This window comes from Pleurodeles waltl, chromosome 9 (genome assembly GCF_031143425.1).
Source record: "Pleurodeles waltl isolate 20211129_DDA chromosome 9, aPleWal1.hap1.20221129, whole genome shotgun sequence".
Classification (NCBI taxonomy): domain Eukaryota; kingdom Metazoa; phylum Chordata; class Amphibia; order Caudata; family Salamandridae; genus Pleurodeles; species Pleurodeles waltl.
Window position 1 is genome coordinate 229,123,883 of NC_090448.1, and position 20,792 is coordinate 229,144,674.

Here is a 20,792-nt window from a genome sequence, read left to right on the forward strand (position 1 = left end):
CCAGAGGCTTCATAGTCTGTTTGGCCTCCAGTAGGTTGACATGGGGGCGGACCGCTTCCCAAGTGAATGTCTGTTCTTTGTAGCAATAAAATTAAGAGTTATGGAAGGTGAATTATTTGCAAGTCATGCAACTCCCATCCAAATCAAATTTGAGATGATTCCATTTAGATCACATAACTGGAGGGCTTCCAGTCCATAATCTACAGCTGCCATCCTTGCCAGAAGTTGGATATATTGGGTGGGGAAACCCACTCAAGACAACCCTTTCACGGTATTACCCTCCCAGTCTATCTACTTCAATGCATAAGCTAAGAATACAGGTTGGCCCTGGTAACCAAAGGAAATGAATGACTTATTTCCAAGCTGTAGACGATCCAGCAAATTTGACCCCTTGAACAAGTCCATCTATAACCGGTGGGCATGGATGTCATTGTCCCATCAGGTCTATTGTTGGGGAAAACTGCTCCCAGCTCACTGTCTAATCCTGACTGCAGGCATTAGGAAGTTGCAAATACAGGTGCACAGTCCTTTGAGGAAAGTCTTACGAGATCCCCTGTGTGTGCTTTAAATTTTTTTTTTTTATTTAAACCAGTGCATAAAGTCTGTGATGCAAGACTGTCTTTCTGACCCGAGTGAGGGGGGGCTTGTCCTAGCCACACAGGTGTCTCCACTTTCCTTAAATTAGAGGGGCCATGTTATGGTCCCACCACTTCTGTGGATCTACTGAAGCGTGTACACCCATGTATTTAAAGTGTTCTCCGTGGATATGCAGCCTAGATTGCCAGCAGGTTGCTAAGTTCTCTTCCTGAACTGGCACAAGTGTAGATTTTACCCCAGTTAACCTTAGGTCCGAGACATCCCCAAAGATATATAAGATTTGCATTTGTCCTAATCCAGTCGCATCTACATCCCAGAGAAAGACAATTATGATCAAGATTTAGAGTTGGTAATGGTAACAATCTTAACTTATAGGAGATGGAAATACATTGTTGGAGAGAATTATGAATGAGATTGCAATCAGCTAGAAAGGAGATGGGTAACTGAGATTTTCTTCTGCAGGAAGTCAAAAGTAAAAATGTTGTTTATATTCCAAAAACTAATAAATAGGAGCATTAACTTTTGTTTCCAACGCTTAAAATAAAATGATATATTGCAAATCTTGAACTTATGCCAAATACATTAATTCATAAAGCATTGTTAGTTAATTCACTATTTTATTTAATATAAAGTGAGAATATTTCAAAATGGGGCCTCTAGAAAGAACTGTAAAATATTCTTAAAAGAAGTCATTAAGTAACAACTGTTCAAAACTGTACATTAGGATGTAGGAGTATCATGAAAACCATATGTCAAAAATTGCCTAACATGATGTAGGAAGTTGGCTCTGTATGCACTATTTCAAAGTAAGGAATAGTATGCACAGAGTCCAAGGGTTCCTCTTAGAGGTAAGATAGTGGCAAAAAGAGATAATACTAATGCTCTATTTTGTGGTAGTGTGGTCGAGCAGTAGGCTTATCAAAGGAGTAGTGTTAAGCATTTGTTGTACACACACACAGGCAATAAAGGAGGAACACACACACGGAGACAATTCCAGGCCAATAGTTTTTTGTATAGAAAAATATATTTTCTTAGCTTATTTTAAGAACCACAGGTTCAAGATTTACAAGTAACACTTCAATTGAAAGGTATTTCACTCAGGTATCTTAGGAACTTTGAATCAACACAATATCATGTACAGTTTTAGCAAAAATGGCAATAAGCTATTTTAAAACTAGACAGTGCAATTTTCAACAGTTCCTGGGAAGAGGTAAGTTTTGGTTAGTTTTTGCAGGTAAGTAAAACGCCTACAGTAGGATCCAAAGTAGCCCACCGTTGGGGGTTCAGGGCAACCCCAAAGTTACCACACCAGCAGCTCAGGGCCAGTCAGGTGCAGAGGTCAAAGTGGTGCCCAAAATGCATAGACTTCAATGGAGAAGGGGGTGCCCCGGTTCGTCTGCCAGAAGGGAAGAACCAGCGACTTCGGAGGGCAGACCAGGGGGATTTTATAGGGCACTTGGGGTGGGGAGGGGGGACAAGTCAGCACAGAAAGTACACCCTCGGCGGCCGGGTGCAGTGTGCAAACAGGCATCGGGTTTACAATAGGTTTCAATGGGAGACCGAGGAGTCTCTTCAGCGAAGCAGGCGCGGGGGAGGAGACACAAGTCAGCACAGAAAGTACACCCTCGGCGGCCGGGTACAGTGTGCAAACAGGCATCGGGTTTACAATAGGTTTCAATGGGAGACCGAGGAGTCTCTTCAGCGAAGCAGGCGGGGGGGTGGGCTCCTTGGGGTAGCCACCACCTGGGCGAGGGAGAGGGCCACTTGGGGGTCGCTTCTGCACCGGAGGTCGGATCCATCAGGTCCTGGGGGCTGCGGGTGCAGTGTCTTTACCAGGTGTCGGGTTCTTGGAAGCAGGCAGTCGTGGTCAGGGGGAGCCTCTGGATTCTGCAGGCATCGCTGTGGGGGCTCGGGGGTCAACTCTGGCTAGTCACGGGCTCGCAGTTGCCGGGTAGTCCTCCCTGTAGTGTTGTTTCTCCACAGGTGGGGGCGTCGGGTGCAGAGTGGAAAGGCTCACACTTTCAGCGGGAAACGTGGAGTCCTTTAAAAGTTATTTCTTTGTTGCAAGTTTCAGTCTTTGTGGAACAGGGCCGCTGTCCTCTGGAGTTCTTGGTCCTTTTAGATGCAAGTTAGTCCTCTGAGGTTTCAGAGGTCGCTGGACCCTGGGGGGTGCGTCGCTGTTGCAGTTTTTCTAGAAGTGGGGAGACAAGCCGGTAGGGCTGGGGCCAAAGCAGTTGGTGTCTCCGTCTTCTCTGCAGGGCTTCAGGTCAGCAGTCCTTCTTCTTCGTCTTCAGGTTGCAGGAATCTAGTTTCCTAGGTTCTGGGGGCCCCTAAATACTCAATGTAGGGGTGTGTTTAGGTCTGGGGGGGTTAGTAGCCAATGGCTACTAGCCCTGAGGGTGGCTACACTCTCTTTGTGCCTCCTCCCTGAGGGAAGGGGGGCACATCCCTAATCCTATTGGGGGAATCCTCCATCTGCAAGATGGAGGATTTCTAAAAGTCAGTCACCTCAGCTCAGGGCACATTAGGGGTTGTCCTGACTGGCCAGTGACTCCTCCTTGTTTTTCTCATTATCTCCTCCTGCCTTGCCGCCAAAAGTGGGGCTGTGGCCAGAGGGGGTGGGCATCTCCACTAGCTGGGATGCCCTGTGGCGCTGTGTTCCTGCAGGGGGAGGTGAGAAGCACCTCCACCCAGTATAGGCTTTGTTACTAGCCACAGAGTGACAAAAGCACTCCCCATGTGGCCAGCAACATGTCTGGTGTGTGGCAGGCTGGCAAAACTAGTCAGCCCACACTGGAAGTCGGGTATGTTTTCAGGGGGCATCTCTAAGATGCCCTCTGGGGTGTATTTCACAATAAAATGTACACTGGCATCAGTGTGCATTTATTGTGCTGAGAAGTTTGATACCAAGCTTCCCAGTTTTCAGTGTAGCCATTATGGTGCTGTGGTGTTCGTGTATGACAGACTCCGAGACCATATACTCTTATGGCTACCCTGCACTTACAATGTCTAAGGTTTTGCTTAGGCACTGTAGGGGCATTTTGCTCATGCACCTATGCCCTCACCTATGGTATAGTGCACCCTGCCTTAGGGCTGTAAGGGGTGACTTATCTATGCCATGGGCAGTGTGAGGTTGGCATGGCACCCTGTGGGGTAAGCAGTGTGTCTGTGCTGAGTGGGGGGGTTCCCCAGGGTGGCATAGGACATGCTGCAGCCCTTAGAGACCTTCCCTGGCATCAGGGCCCTTGGTACCAGGGGTACCAGTTACAAGGGACTTATCTGGATACCAGGGTGTGCCAATTGTGTAAACAAAAGTACAGGTTAGGGAAAGAACACTGGTGCTGGGGCCTGGTTAGCAGGCCTTAGCACACTTTCAAATCAAAACATAGCATCAGCAAAGGCAAAAAGTCAGGGGGTAACCATGCCAAGGAGGCATTTCCTTACAGGAGATTACTGCTTGTTAGTCTATGCACAGCATGTGTATCTGCAGCTACACATGCCACCGAACGGAAAATGTCACTTACCCAGTGTACATCTGTCCGTGGCGTGAGACGCTGTAGATTCACATGCGCCCTCCCCGGTAGCCTGTAGCCGTTCTTAGTTGAATGAAAATTGTAAATATATAAATATTATTTTTAATACACATTAAGTACATACATAACTACTCCATTGCATGGGCACCTCTAGTATACTCACAACTCCTACCTCACCCTCTGCGGGGAAAACAATCTTAGATGGAGTCGACGCCCATGCGCAATGGAGCCGAAAGGGAGGAGTCACTCGGTTTCGTGACTCAAAGACTTCTTCGAAGAAAAACAACTTGTAACACTCTGAGCCCAACACTAGATGGCAGGATAATGCACAGCATGTGAATCTGCAGCGTCTCATGCCACGAACAGCTGTACACTGGGTAAGTGACATTTTCCATCCCTAGCCGATGAAGAAACAATACCTTATTTGCTCTTTGTGAAAGAGGAACAGAGGAGCATCTGGAAACTGCTGCCAACGAAAATATTGCTATGATATGAGGTGTCGTCTGAATTAGTCATGCAGTGAAAACAGCATGACACAGAAAATGGCGGCACCACGTCTGATAGACTCCAAACCAGAGGAGATTCGTGCCCATAATTGGAAGAGAACATGAGCCCTACAGTCCCATGTTCATACAGGAGCACAGACCATCCATGGAGTCTGGGTACTACAACCTTAAATGGTGCAAATAAGAAATCAGCTTCTGTGGTATGTCAGAGCTCACTTACCAGCTGGCATAAACCATCAGCCTCATTTCCACCTTACGAACCAGATCAAAAATCCTCCTGGAGGGCATGGGTTAAAAGTGGCCGCCTAGTACCATTTTATTTATTTTATGTTTAACAACTGCCCTCTAGATATTTTGTGATCTGGTTTTCACCTCATGGAATAATATTTTGATAGAAGTCAATACGCAATGGTAGAGACTTAATACAGGCTGATGGTAAGCAGAAGCATGACCCTAGGAACAGGTTCCAGAGTAAGTTGTTTGCATAGCAAGTTGTTTGCATAGCTTTTTAGCCCTTTGTGCTAACTGGACCCGATAAGCAAGAGCAGTTTGCTTTATCCTTCCCCATTACGTATATTCCAATTGGACAACCAAGTTGCTCTTTTAAGATACTTGACTTAAAGTATTGTGGTTGAGCAGTAACGGTTTACTCGAGGAGGTGGTTAGAAAATGAATCAAAGACAATCAGTGTTAAAGTTTATAAGAAAGAAATTACTTTAACAAGTAATACATTAAACTTAAGGTTTAGCCAAAAAAAGGTGCTGCCATCTTTCACGCCAGAAATGGACTCTCAAGCTTTGTTATTATTCCTTGGCACTAGGCACTAGACTTCGGTTGATATTGGTACAATGACATTGTTATCCTATGGGACTTGTGTACTGGGGAAGGTGGGTTGTTGAGACCTCATGGCTTTTAGGCAGATTCATTTGAGTTTTTCCCACACAGGTTTTTTTATTCGGTTATACCGTGTGCAGGTATTGTGTAGATTACCTCCAGCAGATGTACAACTCTTCTGCCAGCTGGTAGGTCTTGCTTTTCCCTGTAAAGTGTAGTAGCAAGAGCACACAGAATGCTTTCAGACTTCCCTACTCTGGAAGGGAGAATGGTAACTACTGGGAAGTTATCTTCTTGGTCCTCTCCTACACGGGTGTATGCCTGCTTCTCCGGTGTCCTGATGATGATTATTCCCTCGCATAGTGACTATGAGGTCCAGTATGTATAACAATCTGGTGGTTAAGGGAAGGGATGCCCCAGGATGTTTGAAAGTTTGTGTGCTTTTTCAACCTTCGAAGAGCCGCCCTGCCCTTGTTAGTTTCTGAGCGCAGAGTCAAATTAGGTTAGTTCTCATTCAGCAAGGGATTTTGTGTATTTAACACTACTGAACCTTGCGCCTACTCCTTCTACCCGGAAATGTGTGGCACATGGCTAGGAGGCATCACACCTTTCCATTACTACTCTCAGCAGCCTGTTTGTACCAGATGTGTAGGAGCTGTTCAGCCCTTTAGCCTCAGTATGTTTCCCGTGCATGGTAAACCTATATCAAACTGACTTGCTTAGCCTACTACACAACTACCAGCTCCTTTATGTGGACCAGACGTTCTATGATGTCTGAGCCGTTCCACTTTAAGTTCAGGTGAATACATTGAAGTCACAAGCCACTCTTCTTACTGTCTAGAAGAAATATCGGACAGACTTGCCAGTGATCTCATGTTCATAGGGCCCTGAGCTAATTGCTAATCTGTCATTGGCTACAATTTACACTGCTCCTCTAAAGAACTAGATAGGTAGGTGGCAGCTTGCAGAATCTAATAGTTCAGTTTGTTTCCTTTTTCTTCCTTAAAGTATAATAAACCTTTTATTTGCATTTTTATTCTTGTGACTATTATATCCGCTACTTTGTTATTTTACAAAATAAATGAAATGTGGCCTGTTTAATCTGCAGATAAGCTCTTAAATTTGTGTTTTAGTTTGTCTGTGTGCGCCCTTCCATGGTCTCTAGGATCCCACACTCGTAAGCATGACTCAACTTACCGCTTAGATGAAAATTCTCTTGGAGGACTAAGGTCATGAGTAATCAGCTTTTCTTTCTTGCTATGTGTGTTGAGATGTGCGAACCACTAAAAGCTTGAGCCAGATGCCTGGTGGCTCTGGCCCAGCTTAAGTTTCTCCTGAGCCTGCAGCCCAAAATGAGCTGAGCTTTCACAAGAGGTGATGTGTCTTCGTAGCTACAGCTGCGGATCGTATAACAATTGGAACGGGGGGGGGGGGGGTCTAATTTGTGCTGTTATGACCTTGGTCAAGGTTTGCGCTGTTTAACGCTGCCAAAAATAGAATTTGCTTTCTGCTGGTCACCCATGCTCTAATCTTATTCTAAGAATTAAGTACAAACCATTAACCTTTGTGAGAAAGAGAATGCCCAAGTTGTAGCCAGATTGCACAGTGTGAAACTGAAAATATCTGTCCACATTCTCTGCTTTCTTCCTTGCCCAAATTATATGGTTCTAGGTAAATACTTACTTTCTCTTTAGGTCCCTTTTTTTGTACATTACATATGAGTTCACCTTCAAATAAGTGAATTGTGTGTGCGCAGGACAAAAAAATGATAGTGGTTTATTTAAAAAAAAAAAAATTATGGACCATATTGTTGCTCCATCTTTAATAAGAATCTAGGTTATATACATGTTACACGTGACAGACTTGCCTCTCGTGAACCATGAGCAGGCGTCTGACTTATGCACTCGTTCTGGTTAAATGAAGATCTAGGATGCCAGTACACTCATGCATTATTAGTCCATCATTCTTTTTGAAAATATAACAGTTACTGAGAGCAAAAGGACAACCCCATCCCTGTACAGGACGCTGAAGGAGACTGCCCATCTGCATTTAAGTCGGGCTCACCAGACACCGCAATCTAGCTATTTGGCTGCAAAAAAATGGTTGTGGGCTTACCAAGGCCCTACAAGGGCTTACACATCTCTTACCATTGGTTGACTTTACCACTCTCATTTGCTTGCTTCCTTGTTAGATGGTTTCCCTTGTCCTGGCTTTACGGACTTGTCTGTCCCTTCAGTGGAGTGTAGCCTCTGCCATCTGATTGGCTGGGATTTATGCTTTTGCCACTCACTTTAGTTTTTTTTTTTTTTTTTTTTTTTGGTTGATCACTTTATGAGTGAATGTTTTCCAGATGCCTCCCTCGTGCCCCTCCCCCATAACTCTCTCCCCTATTTGCTTATCACCTTTCCCATGCTTTTCTTCTTTCAGTTGTGCATGTCTCCACGTCCCTCAGTGTTACTCCATTTTGTCTATGCTGCTTTTCCTTCCTCCCTTATTTTTATATTTCTGTCTCGTGTATGCATGCCTACAATACGACACTGCCACGTCATTGCACTCCTCCTAATCCCGTGCCCCCTCCCCCTGCACCACCACTACACCCTCCTCCTCTTTTGGCCGTGCTGCAAGCCACTAACTAGCAAATGCTTTTTGCCAATGCTGTACATCATTGCCAAAAGGTATTGGCAAAGTCAATAGATCCTGATTGCGACACCTATTGGCTTTGCCCATGTTTTTTTTTTTTTTTTTTTTTCTCCATTTGCTTGCCAATCTTGCGTTTAGCAAAACTGGTTGTTTTAGATTGCTATTCGAACTGTTGTATACTTTCAATCCTATGTTTTGATAGTCCTTAAGATTGCAGCTACTTCAGCAGTCTGTTCAAAATCATGTCCCTCATGTCTTCTCTCTTGATTTGTACAGGGTCCGTTTGCAACCTTTAAGATTCAGTATGAGCGTACCTGTGAGTGGACTGGACTGAAGTTCAGCAATGATGGCAAACTTATCCTTATATCTACAAATGGAGGCTTTCTTCGACTGATAGATGCATTTAAGGGAGCTGTCCTGCATACGTTTGGGGTAAGTTGTAGTTACCTTCATTAGTTTATTTTCTTGCTGCAGTAGTGGCATGATTGGTTATTTAAAAGGATTGTCAAGTAAAAAGAGCAGGTTGTCCAGATATGCTTAATTTCCAGGATAGTGACAAGTGTTTGCATCATGTTGTAGATTCACATGTATTCACGTGTCACCTTGAGTTCATTACATTGACTTGTTTTTCTTTTGAAGTCTTTAGTCTTGGGGTTTCTGCAGTGCTTGAAAGAATTTGCTATACTGTTCCTTTGAACCAGCAACCCACACAGACAGACTCCACCTTTATTTATTACTGGAGTTGGGCTTTTGAGTTCTTTGGGTGGCTCCTTGGGGGAAAAAAAAAACAGATGTTAAATTTGTAAATTCCAATGTAAGATCTGAGGACTGGAGAACAAGCAGCTGTTCATACCATTCTAAATTAGTATCCTATAGTTCCCTGGAGCAAATAAGGTTTGGATTCATACCAGAACCTCCTATCCCAAATTGGGGTGGCAGGATATCCTTTAAAACTAGCTCCAACCAAGGATGTTCCCAACATCATCTGGGATTCTAACAGTACTCAAGGCCATGTAGGGACTGTGGCAATCAGTTGCCTACGATAGACTCCCCAAGAAGTACGTCTTTGGTGCCTTGAGTTGGAGCATGATTCCATGCCCTTTGGTGACTGCCCCAGAAAAATCCTAAGGCCACACAGGACCGTGAGGCAAAGCTGTATAACAGGTGTGTGTTTTTTTGTGTGTTTTTTTGCATTGCACTTGTGCACGGGGATAAATGTCACTTAAATCCACACAAATGTCACTTAAATCCACACAAATGTCACTTAAATCACCCCCCCCCCCCCCCCCCCCCCACGCTATCTAAATAAATTATCTGGCAAAAACAAACTCGTGTTATTGAAATTGCTTGACAAAATTAATACTTTGAAATAGTGCCAAAGTAAAAAAAAATGTTTTTTATTTACTTGAAATGTTTCCATAGAACGGTAGGTGCTTTTGGATGTGATGTTGATAAATTTTGATAGTAAAGGTTTTGCTTTGTGTGGGTTTTTTGTTTATTTGTTTTTACCTTTTAACTCTAGAGCTCTTGTTCGGTATAGAGATAATAATTTCAGTGCACTATGAGTATGGAGACTTTTCACTGAAATTTTAACCTGTGATAGAAATATTTATTAATGCCTTATACATTAGGTGCCTTAACCATCATATCTAGGACGATCACTGCCACCTGTGACCTAACAATTACAAGCAATCTTTCATTAGGTTCTTTAACCCACAGAGCTTTCCCTTTGGGATAATGTGACCTTGAGGAATGCACGGTGAACTATGCATGGTTTAATGATTTTTTTCCCGTCACCTGTGGCATTCAGTGAACTACCTATTACAGCTAGAAGTGTATAATAGGCACATTTTGTGGGGCATTTTAATCTCATTTTACTCAACACCTAGACTAGTGTTTTCTTTTTAAAGGCTCAAATGTTTTCCCATTTTCTCTTATTCCTTGGTCTGTGGTTTATCCTGACCTATAATTTTGTTAATACATGTTTACTTTTCTATACTTTTGCTGCTTTGTTTTTGTGGCATTTCCGATTTAATTTTTATGGGTGAGCGCAAAGCCCTCCGTCCCATGTTGTAATCTCTCTCTGGGTTTCAAACCGCGCCCAAGTCGAGTCAGTTTCGTTCATTGGTTTGTGAGCTTGCCTTTTAAAATCTGCTTGCTTTCATTAGTGATAGACATGCATAAGTTATGCCTTTTGCGGTTTTTATCCCGAGCGCAGCGACCAAGTACTGAAAACATACGAGGCTCCACGTTTCCCGTCCGGTTTCTGGACTTTTTCTCTTTTTTCACAGCACGATCTCGCTGGGCAGAAGTCGAGTGCTTTGCATGACATCGACCCTATTACATAGTTAATTGCACTTTTGCCAGTTACATGGATAATTGCACCTTTGCTGATAGGTTTCACTATCAGTGAACTTTTATTTCCCTTTGTGTGTCTGCTTTGCCCTGATGGCGGCTGTCAGCTGGCTTATGTGAAACTTTTTTACATTTCAGTTTATTTGGCAAGAAAACTCCAGTTAGATATGTGAAACTGTTATTTTAATTTTCAATTTATGAGGCAAGAAAAGTCCGGTTAGGAGTTTACAATGCTAATTGCTCTACCTCAAGCAAACGCGAGGCCGGTTGCATTGCAAGTGCTTGTTTCCCTTTTGTAAGCTGTCATCGTCTCTTTTCCTCTTTCACACCCGTTTTCTTTCACATCCGTTGGTTGTGCATGGTCTTATGAACAGCAAAGTGTCATATAAACGGCAAAGACCACGACATACTCTGGAAAAAGCTACACAATTTTCAAAGTAAGTCACTGACACATTGAAGAGATCTGTACATATGCTCAATCTCTGCAGCAGCACAGTCCGATCCTGCAGGCACACTGGTATTGTAGCCTCAAACATACCTTACAAAGTTAAGTATACTCACAATAGCACACATACACTAATCCATCCTGCATGAAACACCGTCCTACAGAGAGACACTCCAGACACAGCCTTCTGAATGAGACACAATCATGCAGACCTTCCTTTTTACCCTCCAACATACACCATTCAACGACACACACACCTTACTGACATAACATCCATCCATCAGCACACATGCTGCGACAGATGCATATCCACACTATCCCATTGGTCTACACGCACACACATGCACGCGCTGGGGGACAAATAGGTGCAGATGTCAGATCTGCGCCCCATTAAACTCAGCTGACCCGGTGATAGAGGCTGCTACCTGAATTGGTGAACAAAAGATGAGAACAGACGATCGGAACAAGGAGACAGGTTGTTGATCCCCCATGCACGGTGAACATTATCTAGACTTAAAGCTGCAGCCTCTGTGGGATAGATGGGTGAGGGCAAAGGAGATTGTGTTTAGGTAGGCATAGGGCGAGCAGCAGTTCATGTAGGTGTGGTGATTGGATGCTTAAATGAAATCCATAAAGGACGGTTAGACAAGGACACACAAGCAAAGCAAGTAAAGGTCGGGTACACCATGTGTGACCTATATGGAGGCTAACCGTGCACGTGGGGACTGCTTGGAGTGCTCTGTTATTGAGAGGGACCACTGAGCTCTGTGTATCCAGACCTGGTGTTCCTCGACACAGGAGAAGAAGGATCCAAAAAGGGAGGAAAAGGCATTGGAATATTAGGAGCGGAGAGGCAGGGTGGTTCTAATGGGCAGACACGTAACACAGTATGGATTTAAAAAATAAATAAAATAAAGGATAGCATCCGAGGGGTAGGAGTGAGCACCCTCTGATCATTCCACTCGGTCCTACCTCCTACCACACTCTAGGTGTTTTTATTATTTCCCTTGCAGAAAATCAGTGGCTGTCAGAGACCAGCTTATGCTTTGCATGGGTGGCAGGCTCTGGTTTCGCTCAACCAAACTAGGCATAGGGTTCAGTTCCCCAATCACAGCCCGTTAGATGTTCCATGGTTATGGGAATAGGCTGTGAGCACCGAAGTGCCTCAGCCCGATCCCTTCTTACAGTGATTTAATGACTTGTCTAGCTAAACAAACCAGATATTAGAGCTTCTATCCCCCAAGGAAATTTACTTGGTTCCATCAGGTGATATAAATTCCCCACCCCTGCGTATTTTGTCAAACATCAGAAGATGCCACACACTCGCACCAATCAAAGTTGGAAGGAAGGGCCCGCTACCAAAGTAGTTCTTACAGTAGATCACTGTCTCTGTCAAAGTCTTTGGGTAGGTCAAAGAAGACATTGAATTGAGAGTCGGCCCTTTTTCTTCCCGCCACTCTATAACTCCAGAGAGGGACTGAGGATCAGTTTGTGCCACCCAGTCTCACTTCTCATCTCTGTCAGAGCAGATTGAGTCTAGCACTGATGCATCCCAAATTTCTGGGTTTATCGGGGCTCTCACAGTAAAAGAAGGCCTTTAGGGAGGCCATGCTGCACACTCCGCACTTTACTGGCTCCCTCTGGTGCACCTTCTTGCCCCAGATATCTTGAGGAGCCTCTAGCTGAACCTTTTCTGGTTTCTGTCCTGAACAATCTGTGCCCCTCAAACCCACCTTGAGTTGTGCAGTTACCCATTGTAAGGAAATGCCTCCTTGGCATGGTTACCCCCTGACTTTTTGCCTTTGCTGATGCTATGTTTTGAATTGAAAGTGTGCTGAGGCCTGCTAACCAGGCCCCAGCACCAGTGTTCTTTCCCTAACCTGTACTTTTGATTCCACAATTGGCACACCCTGGCACCCAGATAAGTCCCTTGTAACTGGTACTTCTGGTACCAAGGGCCCTGATGCCAGGGAAGGTCTCTAAGGGCTGCAGCATGTATTATGCCACCCTAGAGACCCCTCACCCAGCACAGACACACTGCTTACCAGCTTGTGTGTGCTAGTGAGAACCAAAATGAGTAAGTCGACATGGCACTCCCCTCAGGGTGCCATGCCAGCCTCTCACTGCCTATGCAGTATAGGTAAGACACCCCTCTAGAAGGCCTTACAGCCCTAAGGCAGGGTGCACTATACCATAGGTGAGGGTACCAGTGCATGAGCACTGTGCCCCTACAGTGTCTAAGCAAAACCTTAGACATTGTAAGTGCAGGGTAGCCATAAGAGTATATGGTCTGGGAGTCTGTTTTACACGAACTCCACAGCACCATAATGGCTACACTGAAAACTGGGAAGTTTGGTATCAAACTTCTCAGCACAATAAATGCACACTGATGCCAGTGTACATTTTATTGTAAAATACACCACAGAGGGCACCTTAGAGGTGCCCCCTGAAACTTAACCGACTATCTGTGTAGGCTGACTGGTTCCAGCAGCCTGCCACACTAGAGACATGTTGCTGGCCCCATGGGGAGAGTGCCTTTGTCACTCTGAGGCCAGTAACAAAGCCTGCACTGGGTGGAGATGCTAACACCTCCCCCAGGCAGGAGCTGTAACACCTGGCGGTGAGCCTCAAAGGCTCACCCCTTTGTCACAGCACCGCAGGACACTCCAGCTAGTGGAGTTGCCCGCCCCCTCCGGCCCCGGCCCCCACTTTTGGCGGCAAGGCCGGAGAAAATAATGAGAATAACAAGGAGGAGTCACTGGCCAGTCAGGACAGCCCCTAAGGTGTCCTGAGCTGAGGTGACTCTAACTTTTAGAAATCCTCCATCTTGCAGATGGAGGATTCCCCCAATAGGATTAGGGATGTGACCCCCTCCCCTTGGGAGGAGGCACAAAGAGGGTGTACTCACCCTCAGGGCTAGTAGCCATTGGCTACTAAGCCCCCAGACCTAAACACGCCCTTAAATTTAGTATTTAAGGGCTCTCCCTGAACCTAGAAATTAGATTCCTGCAACTACAAGAAGGACTGCCTAGCTGAAAAACCCCTGCAGAGGAAGACCAGAAGACAACAACTGCCTTGGCTCCAGAAACTCACCGGCCTGTCTCCTGCCTTCCAAAGAACTCTGCTCCAGCGACGCCTTCCAAAGGGACCAGCGACCTCTGAATCCTCTGAGGACTGCCCTGCTTCGACGACGACAAGAAACTCCCGAGGACAGCGGACCTGCTCCAAAAAGACTGCAACTTTATCCAAAGGAGCAGCTTTAAAGAACCCTGCAATCTCCCCGCAAGAGGCGTGAGACTTGCAACACTGCACCCGGCGACCCCTACTCGGCTGGTGGAGAACCAACACCTCAGGGAGGACCCCCGGACTACTCTACGACTGTGAGTACCAAAACCTGTCCCCCCTGAGCCCCCACGGCGCCGCCTGCAGAGGGAATCCCGAGGCTTCCCCTGACCGTGACTCTCTGAAACCTAAGTCCCGACGCCTGGAAAAGACCCTGCACCCGCAGCCCCCAGGACCTGAAGGACCGGACTTTCACTGCAGAAGTGACCCCCAGGAGTCCCTCTCCCTTGCCCAAGTGGAGGTTTCCCCGAGGAAGCCCCCCCTTGCCTGCCTGCAGCGCTGAAGAGATCCCTTGATCTCTCATTGACTTCCATTGCGAACCCGACGCTTGTTCTAACACTGCACCCGGCCGCCCCCGCGCCGCTGAGGGTGAAATTTCTGTGTGGGCTCGTGTCCCCCCCGGTGCCCTACAAAACCCCCCTGGTCTGCCCTCCGAAGACGCGGGTACTTACCTGCTGGCAGACTGGAACCGGGGCACCCCCTTCTCTCCATTGAAGCCTATGCGTTTTGGGCACCACTTTGAACTCTGCACCTGAGCTGCTGGTGTGGTAACTTTGGGGTTGCTCTGAACCCCCAACGGTGGGCTACCTTGGACCAAGAACTGAACCCTGTAAGTGTCTTACTTACCTGGTAAAACTAACAAAAACTTACCTCCCCCAGGAACTGTGAAAATTGCACTAAGTGTCCACTTTTAAAATAGCTATTTGTGAATAACTTGAGAAGTATACATGCAATTGAAATGATTCAAAGTTCCTAATGTACTTACCTGCAATACCTTTCAAACAAGATATTACATGTTAAATTTGAACCTGTGGTTCTGAAAATAAACTAAGAAAATATATTTTTCTATAACAAAACCTATTGGCTGGATTTGTCTCTGAGTGTGTGTACCTCATTTATTGTCTGGGTGTATGTACAACAAATGCTTAGCACTACTCCTTGGATAAGCCTACTGCTCGACCACACTACCACAAAATAGAGCATTAGTATTATCTCTTTTTACCACTATTTTACCTCTAAGGGGAACCCTTGGACTCTGTGCATGCTATTCCTTACTTTGAAATAGCACATACAGAGCCAACTTCCTACACCCATGCCATTTTCAGTTCCTGTGCCAACCACTGAGTCCTCATCCTTCTACCGCCGGAGCCCTGTCTGTAAGAAACCTTTTGGTTTCTGATACCTTGTCCTTACCAAGTGGTGGGGCTCAGACTTAGCACACTCATTTTGGCACTGACTAGGACAGTGACAATTATGATGAAGGGGATTTTGTCCCCAAAATAACTGGTATGAGGAAATACAGGTTGTCTGTGGCATGGGTCTCTCTCCAGTTTCTGGCCTTGTTTGTTTTCCTAACCTTTCCACTGTGAAAAGTGCATCTTTTGTTGTCATATGACAAATACTAGAGCTACAACTGCCTTCTAAGGAAGTGAAGGTATTGTTCTGACAATGGTACACCAACCTGGTCAAGCGCCTACAGTAACTCTGCTCCAGACACCGTTTTGAGCACTTGAGAGAAACCATGTTCCAGACCACCTGTGAATAGGCAGGTGGCTTGGTGATGTAAGTGTCCCCCAGTAGGGTTAATCCCAACACATTCCCCTCCACTCCGCCTGATAGGGAGTGTAAGAGAATAGAGGTATTTGACAAACATCTTTTCCTCTTTCTGTACAATCCATGAACACGAGCTGTTTCCTAAGCCACTATTCCAATGCTCTATGGGATGCAGTGACCCAAGCCTTACCTTCAATTCCGGACGTCCTCTTGGCATCCCTCACCCAAGCATTCCAGGTTGATATGCCATTCGTGGCTTTTACATTTTTGGGGAGAAAGCGGACTGTCTACTAGAATATTTTAAAGGAAGAAGGGCCCCAGGACGTTTCTTTGGCCTCTGTCCCACATGCAGTTCCATCAGCAGTTGTGCCCCTTTCGAGGCAGCAATAGATTTCCAATAATGCCATTTACAGGCTCCTCCACAGCCCAAACAGGTCTCCCAGTCTATTGCAGTAATGTAGGAGTAAAACCCTGGATTTTCCCCAAACCACACAAAGAGGAGAGGTAGGGACAGGAGACCAAGTCAAAGCGTCAGTGAAGTACAGGAGGAGTAGGAACTACTACCCCCTCAGCTGTGGATGCAGGAGTTAGTTCACGGTAATGAAGAACAGGTCAGCACTGCAGCCTTGGAGCCAGGGAAGAGTTTCTGATGGATGCAGATGAAGCCCCACACTGGAAGGAAGATTGCAGATGGGCATCAGTGCAGGAATTCCATCACCAATCCTCGGCAAAGGCAAACTCTCGGTTAGCAGAAAAAAGGTGCTTGCGGGGACCAGCAAGGCCCAGGAGGACTCAACCCAGGATGGGGAGTCACAGAGGATCCTCTGCGTCGCAGAGAATCCACAGGAGCCGAGGGAGCACCCATTGGAGTCCCAGAGGATGGGGACACAGGAGTCGCAGAGCCCACGCAGCACCACAAAAGAGGATCCCACGCTGCAGGAGGATCTTGCAGGAGGCTGTGCTTTGCAGGATGGAGTGCTGGGTGCTGGAGCTACACGTCATCTGAAGATCCCATGAGGGAGATGCAAACAAGACTTGGCAGCTGCAAGAGACATGTGGTGCACAGGGGTACTGTCCTGTGTGGGAAGGCAGAGGCTTATCTCCACCAAAGTTGGACAGCTGGCAAAGAGGGCCAAGAGGACTACTCCGGGCCACCACCTGTGATGCAGGATCCACGAAGCTCAGTAAGAGGATCCACGCAGCCAGTCGTCGCTTGTTGTAGGTTCCTGCGGTTGCAGGGAACTAACTCCTTCATTCCAAGTGAGATTCCTCCTTCTTAGGCAGACTGAAGAGTTGCAGTCTTCTGAGGATGCCCGGTGAGGAAAATGTTGCAAAGCTGGCAGGAGCCCTGGAAACTATGTTGCTGAAGAGTCCTTTCTTCTTGGAAATAGATTGTCTGGTCCTGAAGGTTCCAGTCGCAGTTCCGGAGGCCAGAAGTCAAAGCAGAGGTTGCAGAGGAGTCAAAAGAGAGGCCCTAAATAGCCATGAAAGGGGGATTGGTCACCTAACCAGGTAAGCACCTATCAGGAGCGGTCTCTGACGTCGCCTGCCTGGTCACTCATATGCTCCCAGAGTTCCCTGCCAACCTTGGAAACAAGATGGCACAACCCAGGACCCTCTGGAGGAGCTCTGGGCACCAACCCTCGGTGGTGATGGACAGGGGAGTTACCTCCCTCTCCCAATTGAAATCCTTTGTTCTGCCTTCATGGGCTTGATCAGATCAAGCAGCAGGAGGGCAGAAACCTGTCTTGAGGGTAGTAGCAACTGGGCTGCTTGGAAAACCCTGTAGGACTAGTGGTAGCAGTGCTCGGGGTCCTCTATGGAGCCCCCAGAGTGCACAGAATCTTACTGCCAATACTTGGAACAGTAGTGGGGTATGATTCCGACATGTTTGACACCAAATATGCCCAGGTTTGGAGTTACCATTATTTAGGTGGACATAGGTAGTGACCTATGTCCAGTACACACGTAAAATGGCATCCCTGCACTCAGTCCAGGAAAGTTGATCTGGAGTTTGTGGGAGCACCTCTGCTAGTGCAACGGTGCCCTCACTCACAGGTACCTGCACCCTGCCCTCTGGACTGAGAGGGCCTACCATGGGGTGACTTATAGTAACCTGTAGTGAAAACGGTTGCATGCACCTGTTTCACGCAAACTACAATGGCACGCCTGCAGAACCCTTTGCATGGGCTCCAAATGGGTGACAGGATAACTGCTGCAGCCAATAGGGATCCCCAATGCCCTTGGTACTGAAGCACCATATACTAAGGACTTACATCGGGGGGACCAGTATGCCAATTGTGGGAACAATTTAGAGGAGAAAGCAAAACTACTGGGGTCCTGGTTATCAGGAACCCAGTAGAGACAGTCAACCATATTGACAACAGGCAGAAAATGGGGGTGACCGTGCCAAGAAAGAGGGTGCTTTCCCACAGGGACAGTGTAAAGAAATGGCTCCCTGTTGCAGTCACCCCCCACTTTTTGCCTGATACTGATGCTGACTTGACTGAGAAGTGTGCTGGGACCCTGCTAACCAGGCCCCAGCACCAGTGTTCTTTCACCTAAAATGTACAGTTGTTTCCACAATTGGCACACCCTGGCATCCAGGTAAGTCCCTTGTAACTGGTACCCCTGGTACCAAGGGCCCTGATGCCAGGGAAGGTCTCTAAGGGCTGCAGCATATCTTATGCCACCCTGGGGACCCCTCACTCAGCACAGACACACTGCTTGCCAGCTTGTGTGTGCTGATGAGAACAAAACGACTAAGTCGACATGGCACTCCCCTCAGGGTGCCATGCCAACCTCCCACTGCCTGTGGCATAGGTAAGTCACCCCTCTAGTAGGCCTTACAGCCCTAAGGCAGGGTGCACTATACCACAGGTGAGGGCATATGTGCATGAGCACTATGCCCCTACAGTGTCTAAGCAAAACCTTAGACATTGTAAGTGCAGGGTAGCCATAAGAGTATATGGGCTGGGAGTCTGTCAAAAACGAACTCCACAGCTCCATAATGGCTACACTGAATACTGGGAATTTTAGTATCAAACTTCTCAGAATAATAAACCCACTCTGATGCCAGTGTCGGATTTATTAAAAAATGCACACAGAGGGCATCTTAGAGTTACCCCATGTATTTTACCCAATTGTTCAGTGCAGGACTGACTGGTCTGTGCTAGCCTGCTGCTGAGAGACGAGTGTCTGACCTCATGCGGTGAGAGCCTTTGTGCTCTCTGAGGACAGAAACAAAGCCTGCTCTGGGTGGAGGTGCTTCACACCTCCCCCCTGCAGGAACTGTAACACCTAGCAGTGAGCTTCAAAGGCTCAAGCTTCGTGTTACAATGCCCCAGGGCACTCCAGCTAGTGGAGATGCCCGCCCCCTAGACACAGCCCCCACTTTTGGCGGCAAGTCCAGGAGAGATGATGAGAAAAACAAGGAGGAGTCACTGGCCAGTCAGGACAGCCCCTAAGGTGTCCTGAGCTGAGGTGACTCTGACTTTTAGAAATCCTCCATCTTGTAGAAGGAGGATTCCCCCAATAGGATTAGGGATGTGACCCCCTCCCCTTGGGAGGAGGCACAAAGAGGGTGTACTCACCCTCAGGGCTAGTAGCCATTGGCTACTAACCCCCCAGACCTAAACACGCCCTTAAATTTAGTATTTAAGGGCTCTCCCTGAACCTAGAAACTAGATTCCTGCAACTACAAGAAGAAGGACTGCCGAGCTGACAAACCCCTGCAGAGGAAGAACAGAAGACACCAACTGCCTTGGCCCCAGACTTACCGGCCTGTCTCCTGCCTTCCAAAGAACCTGCTCCAGCGACGCTTTCCAAGGGACCAGCGACCTCTGAATCCTCTGAGGACTGCCCTGCTTCGAAAAAGACAAGAAACTCCCGAGGACAGCGGCCCTGCTCCAAAAGAACTGCAAATTTGTTACAAGGAGCAGATTTAAAGACCCCTGCAACTCCCCGCAAGAAGCGTGAGACTTGCAACACTGCACCCGGCGACCCCGACTCAACTGGTGGAGAACAACCAACTCAGGGAGGACCCTCCGGCGACTCTACGACTGTGAGTAACCAAAGTTGTCCCCCCTGAACCCCCACAGCGACGCCTGCAGAGGGAATCCCCAGGCTCCCCCTGACCGCGACTGTCTGAACTCCATTTCCCGACGGCTGGAAAAGACCCTGCACTCCCAGCCCCTAAAGAAACGGAACGTTCGATGGCATCTGTCGCTGTAGATACACATGGTATGCATGAGCTCGCCATCTGGTGTTGGGTCGGAGTGTTACAAGTTGTTTTTCTTCGAAGAAGTGTTTTCGAGTCACGGGACCGAGTGACTCCTCCTTCTGTGCTCATTGCGCATGGGCGTCGACTCCATCTTCGATTGTTTTCTTTCCGCCATCGGGTTCGGACGTGTTCCTGTCGCTCCGGGTTTCGGAACGGAAAGATAGCTGAAAACGGAAGATTTTCGACGGTATCGTTGCGATCCGGTTCGAGATAGACACATACGACGACGCGTTGAACATCGAAGCGCTTCGGTGCCCTTCGGGGTAGATTTCGGCACCCAGTCGGGGCCTAGTCGGCCCGACCGCGTGGAGAACAACGCCGATGGAACGGACCCCGTTTCGATTCTGCCCCGAATGCCACAACAAATATCCTTATACGGACCTACACTCGGTCTGTAACCTGTGCCTGTCACCCGAGCACAGCGAAGAATCCTGTGAGGCCTGTCGGGCGTTCCGGTCCCGAAAAACTCTGCGCGACCGTCGAGCGAGAAGACTGCAGATGGCGTCCACGCCAAAGGAGCGCCGACAGTTCGAGACAGAAGAGGAACAGGAGGAATCCTTTTCCATCCAGGATTCAGACTCCGACGAGCTAGACTCTACAAAAACTGTGAGTAAGACGTCGAGATCAGAACTTAAAAAAGGAAAGAAGGCCCAGGGGACGCCACTGCCAACCGGCCATGGCTCCACCCAAATTCTCGGTGACCA

General features: G+C 47.3%; 1 protein-coding gene across 1 annotated transcript in view; it reads left to right on the forward strand.

Annotated features, from left to right (window-relative positions):
• Positions 1–20,792, forward strand: part of WDR82 (WD repeat domain 82) — a 149,437-nt gene that overhangs the window by 29,314 nt on the left and 99,331 nt on the right. Inside the window, exon 6 of the mRNA XM_069206600.1 lies at positions 8,387–8,542. Coding sequence (XP_069062701.1) covers positions 8,387–8,542 — 156 coding nt within the window. The remainder of the gene's footprint in view (positions 1–8,386; positions 8,543–20,792) is intronic.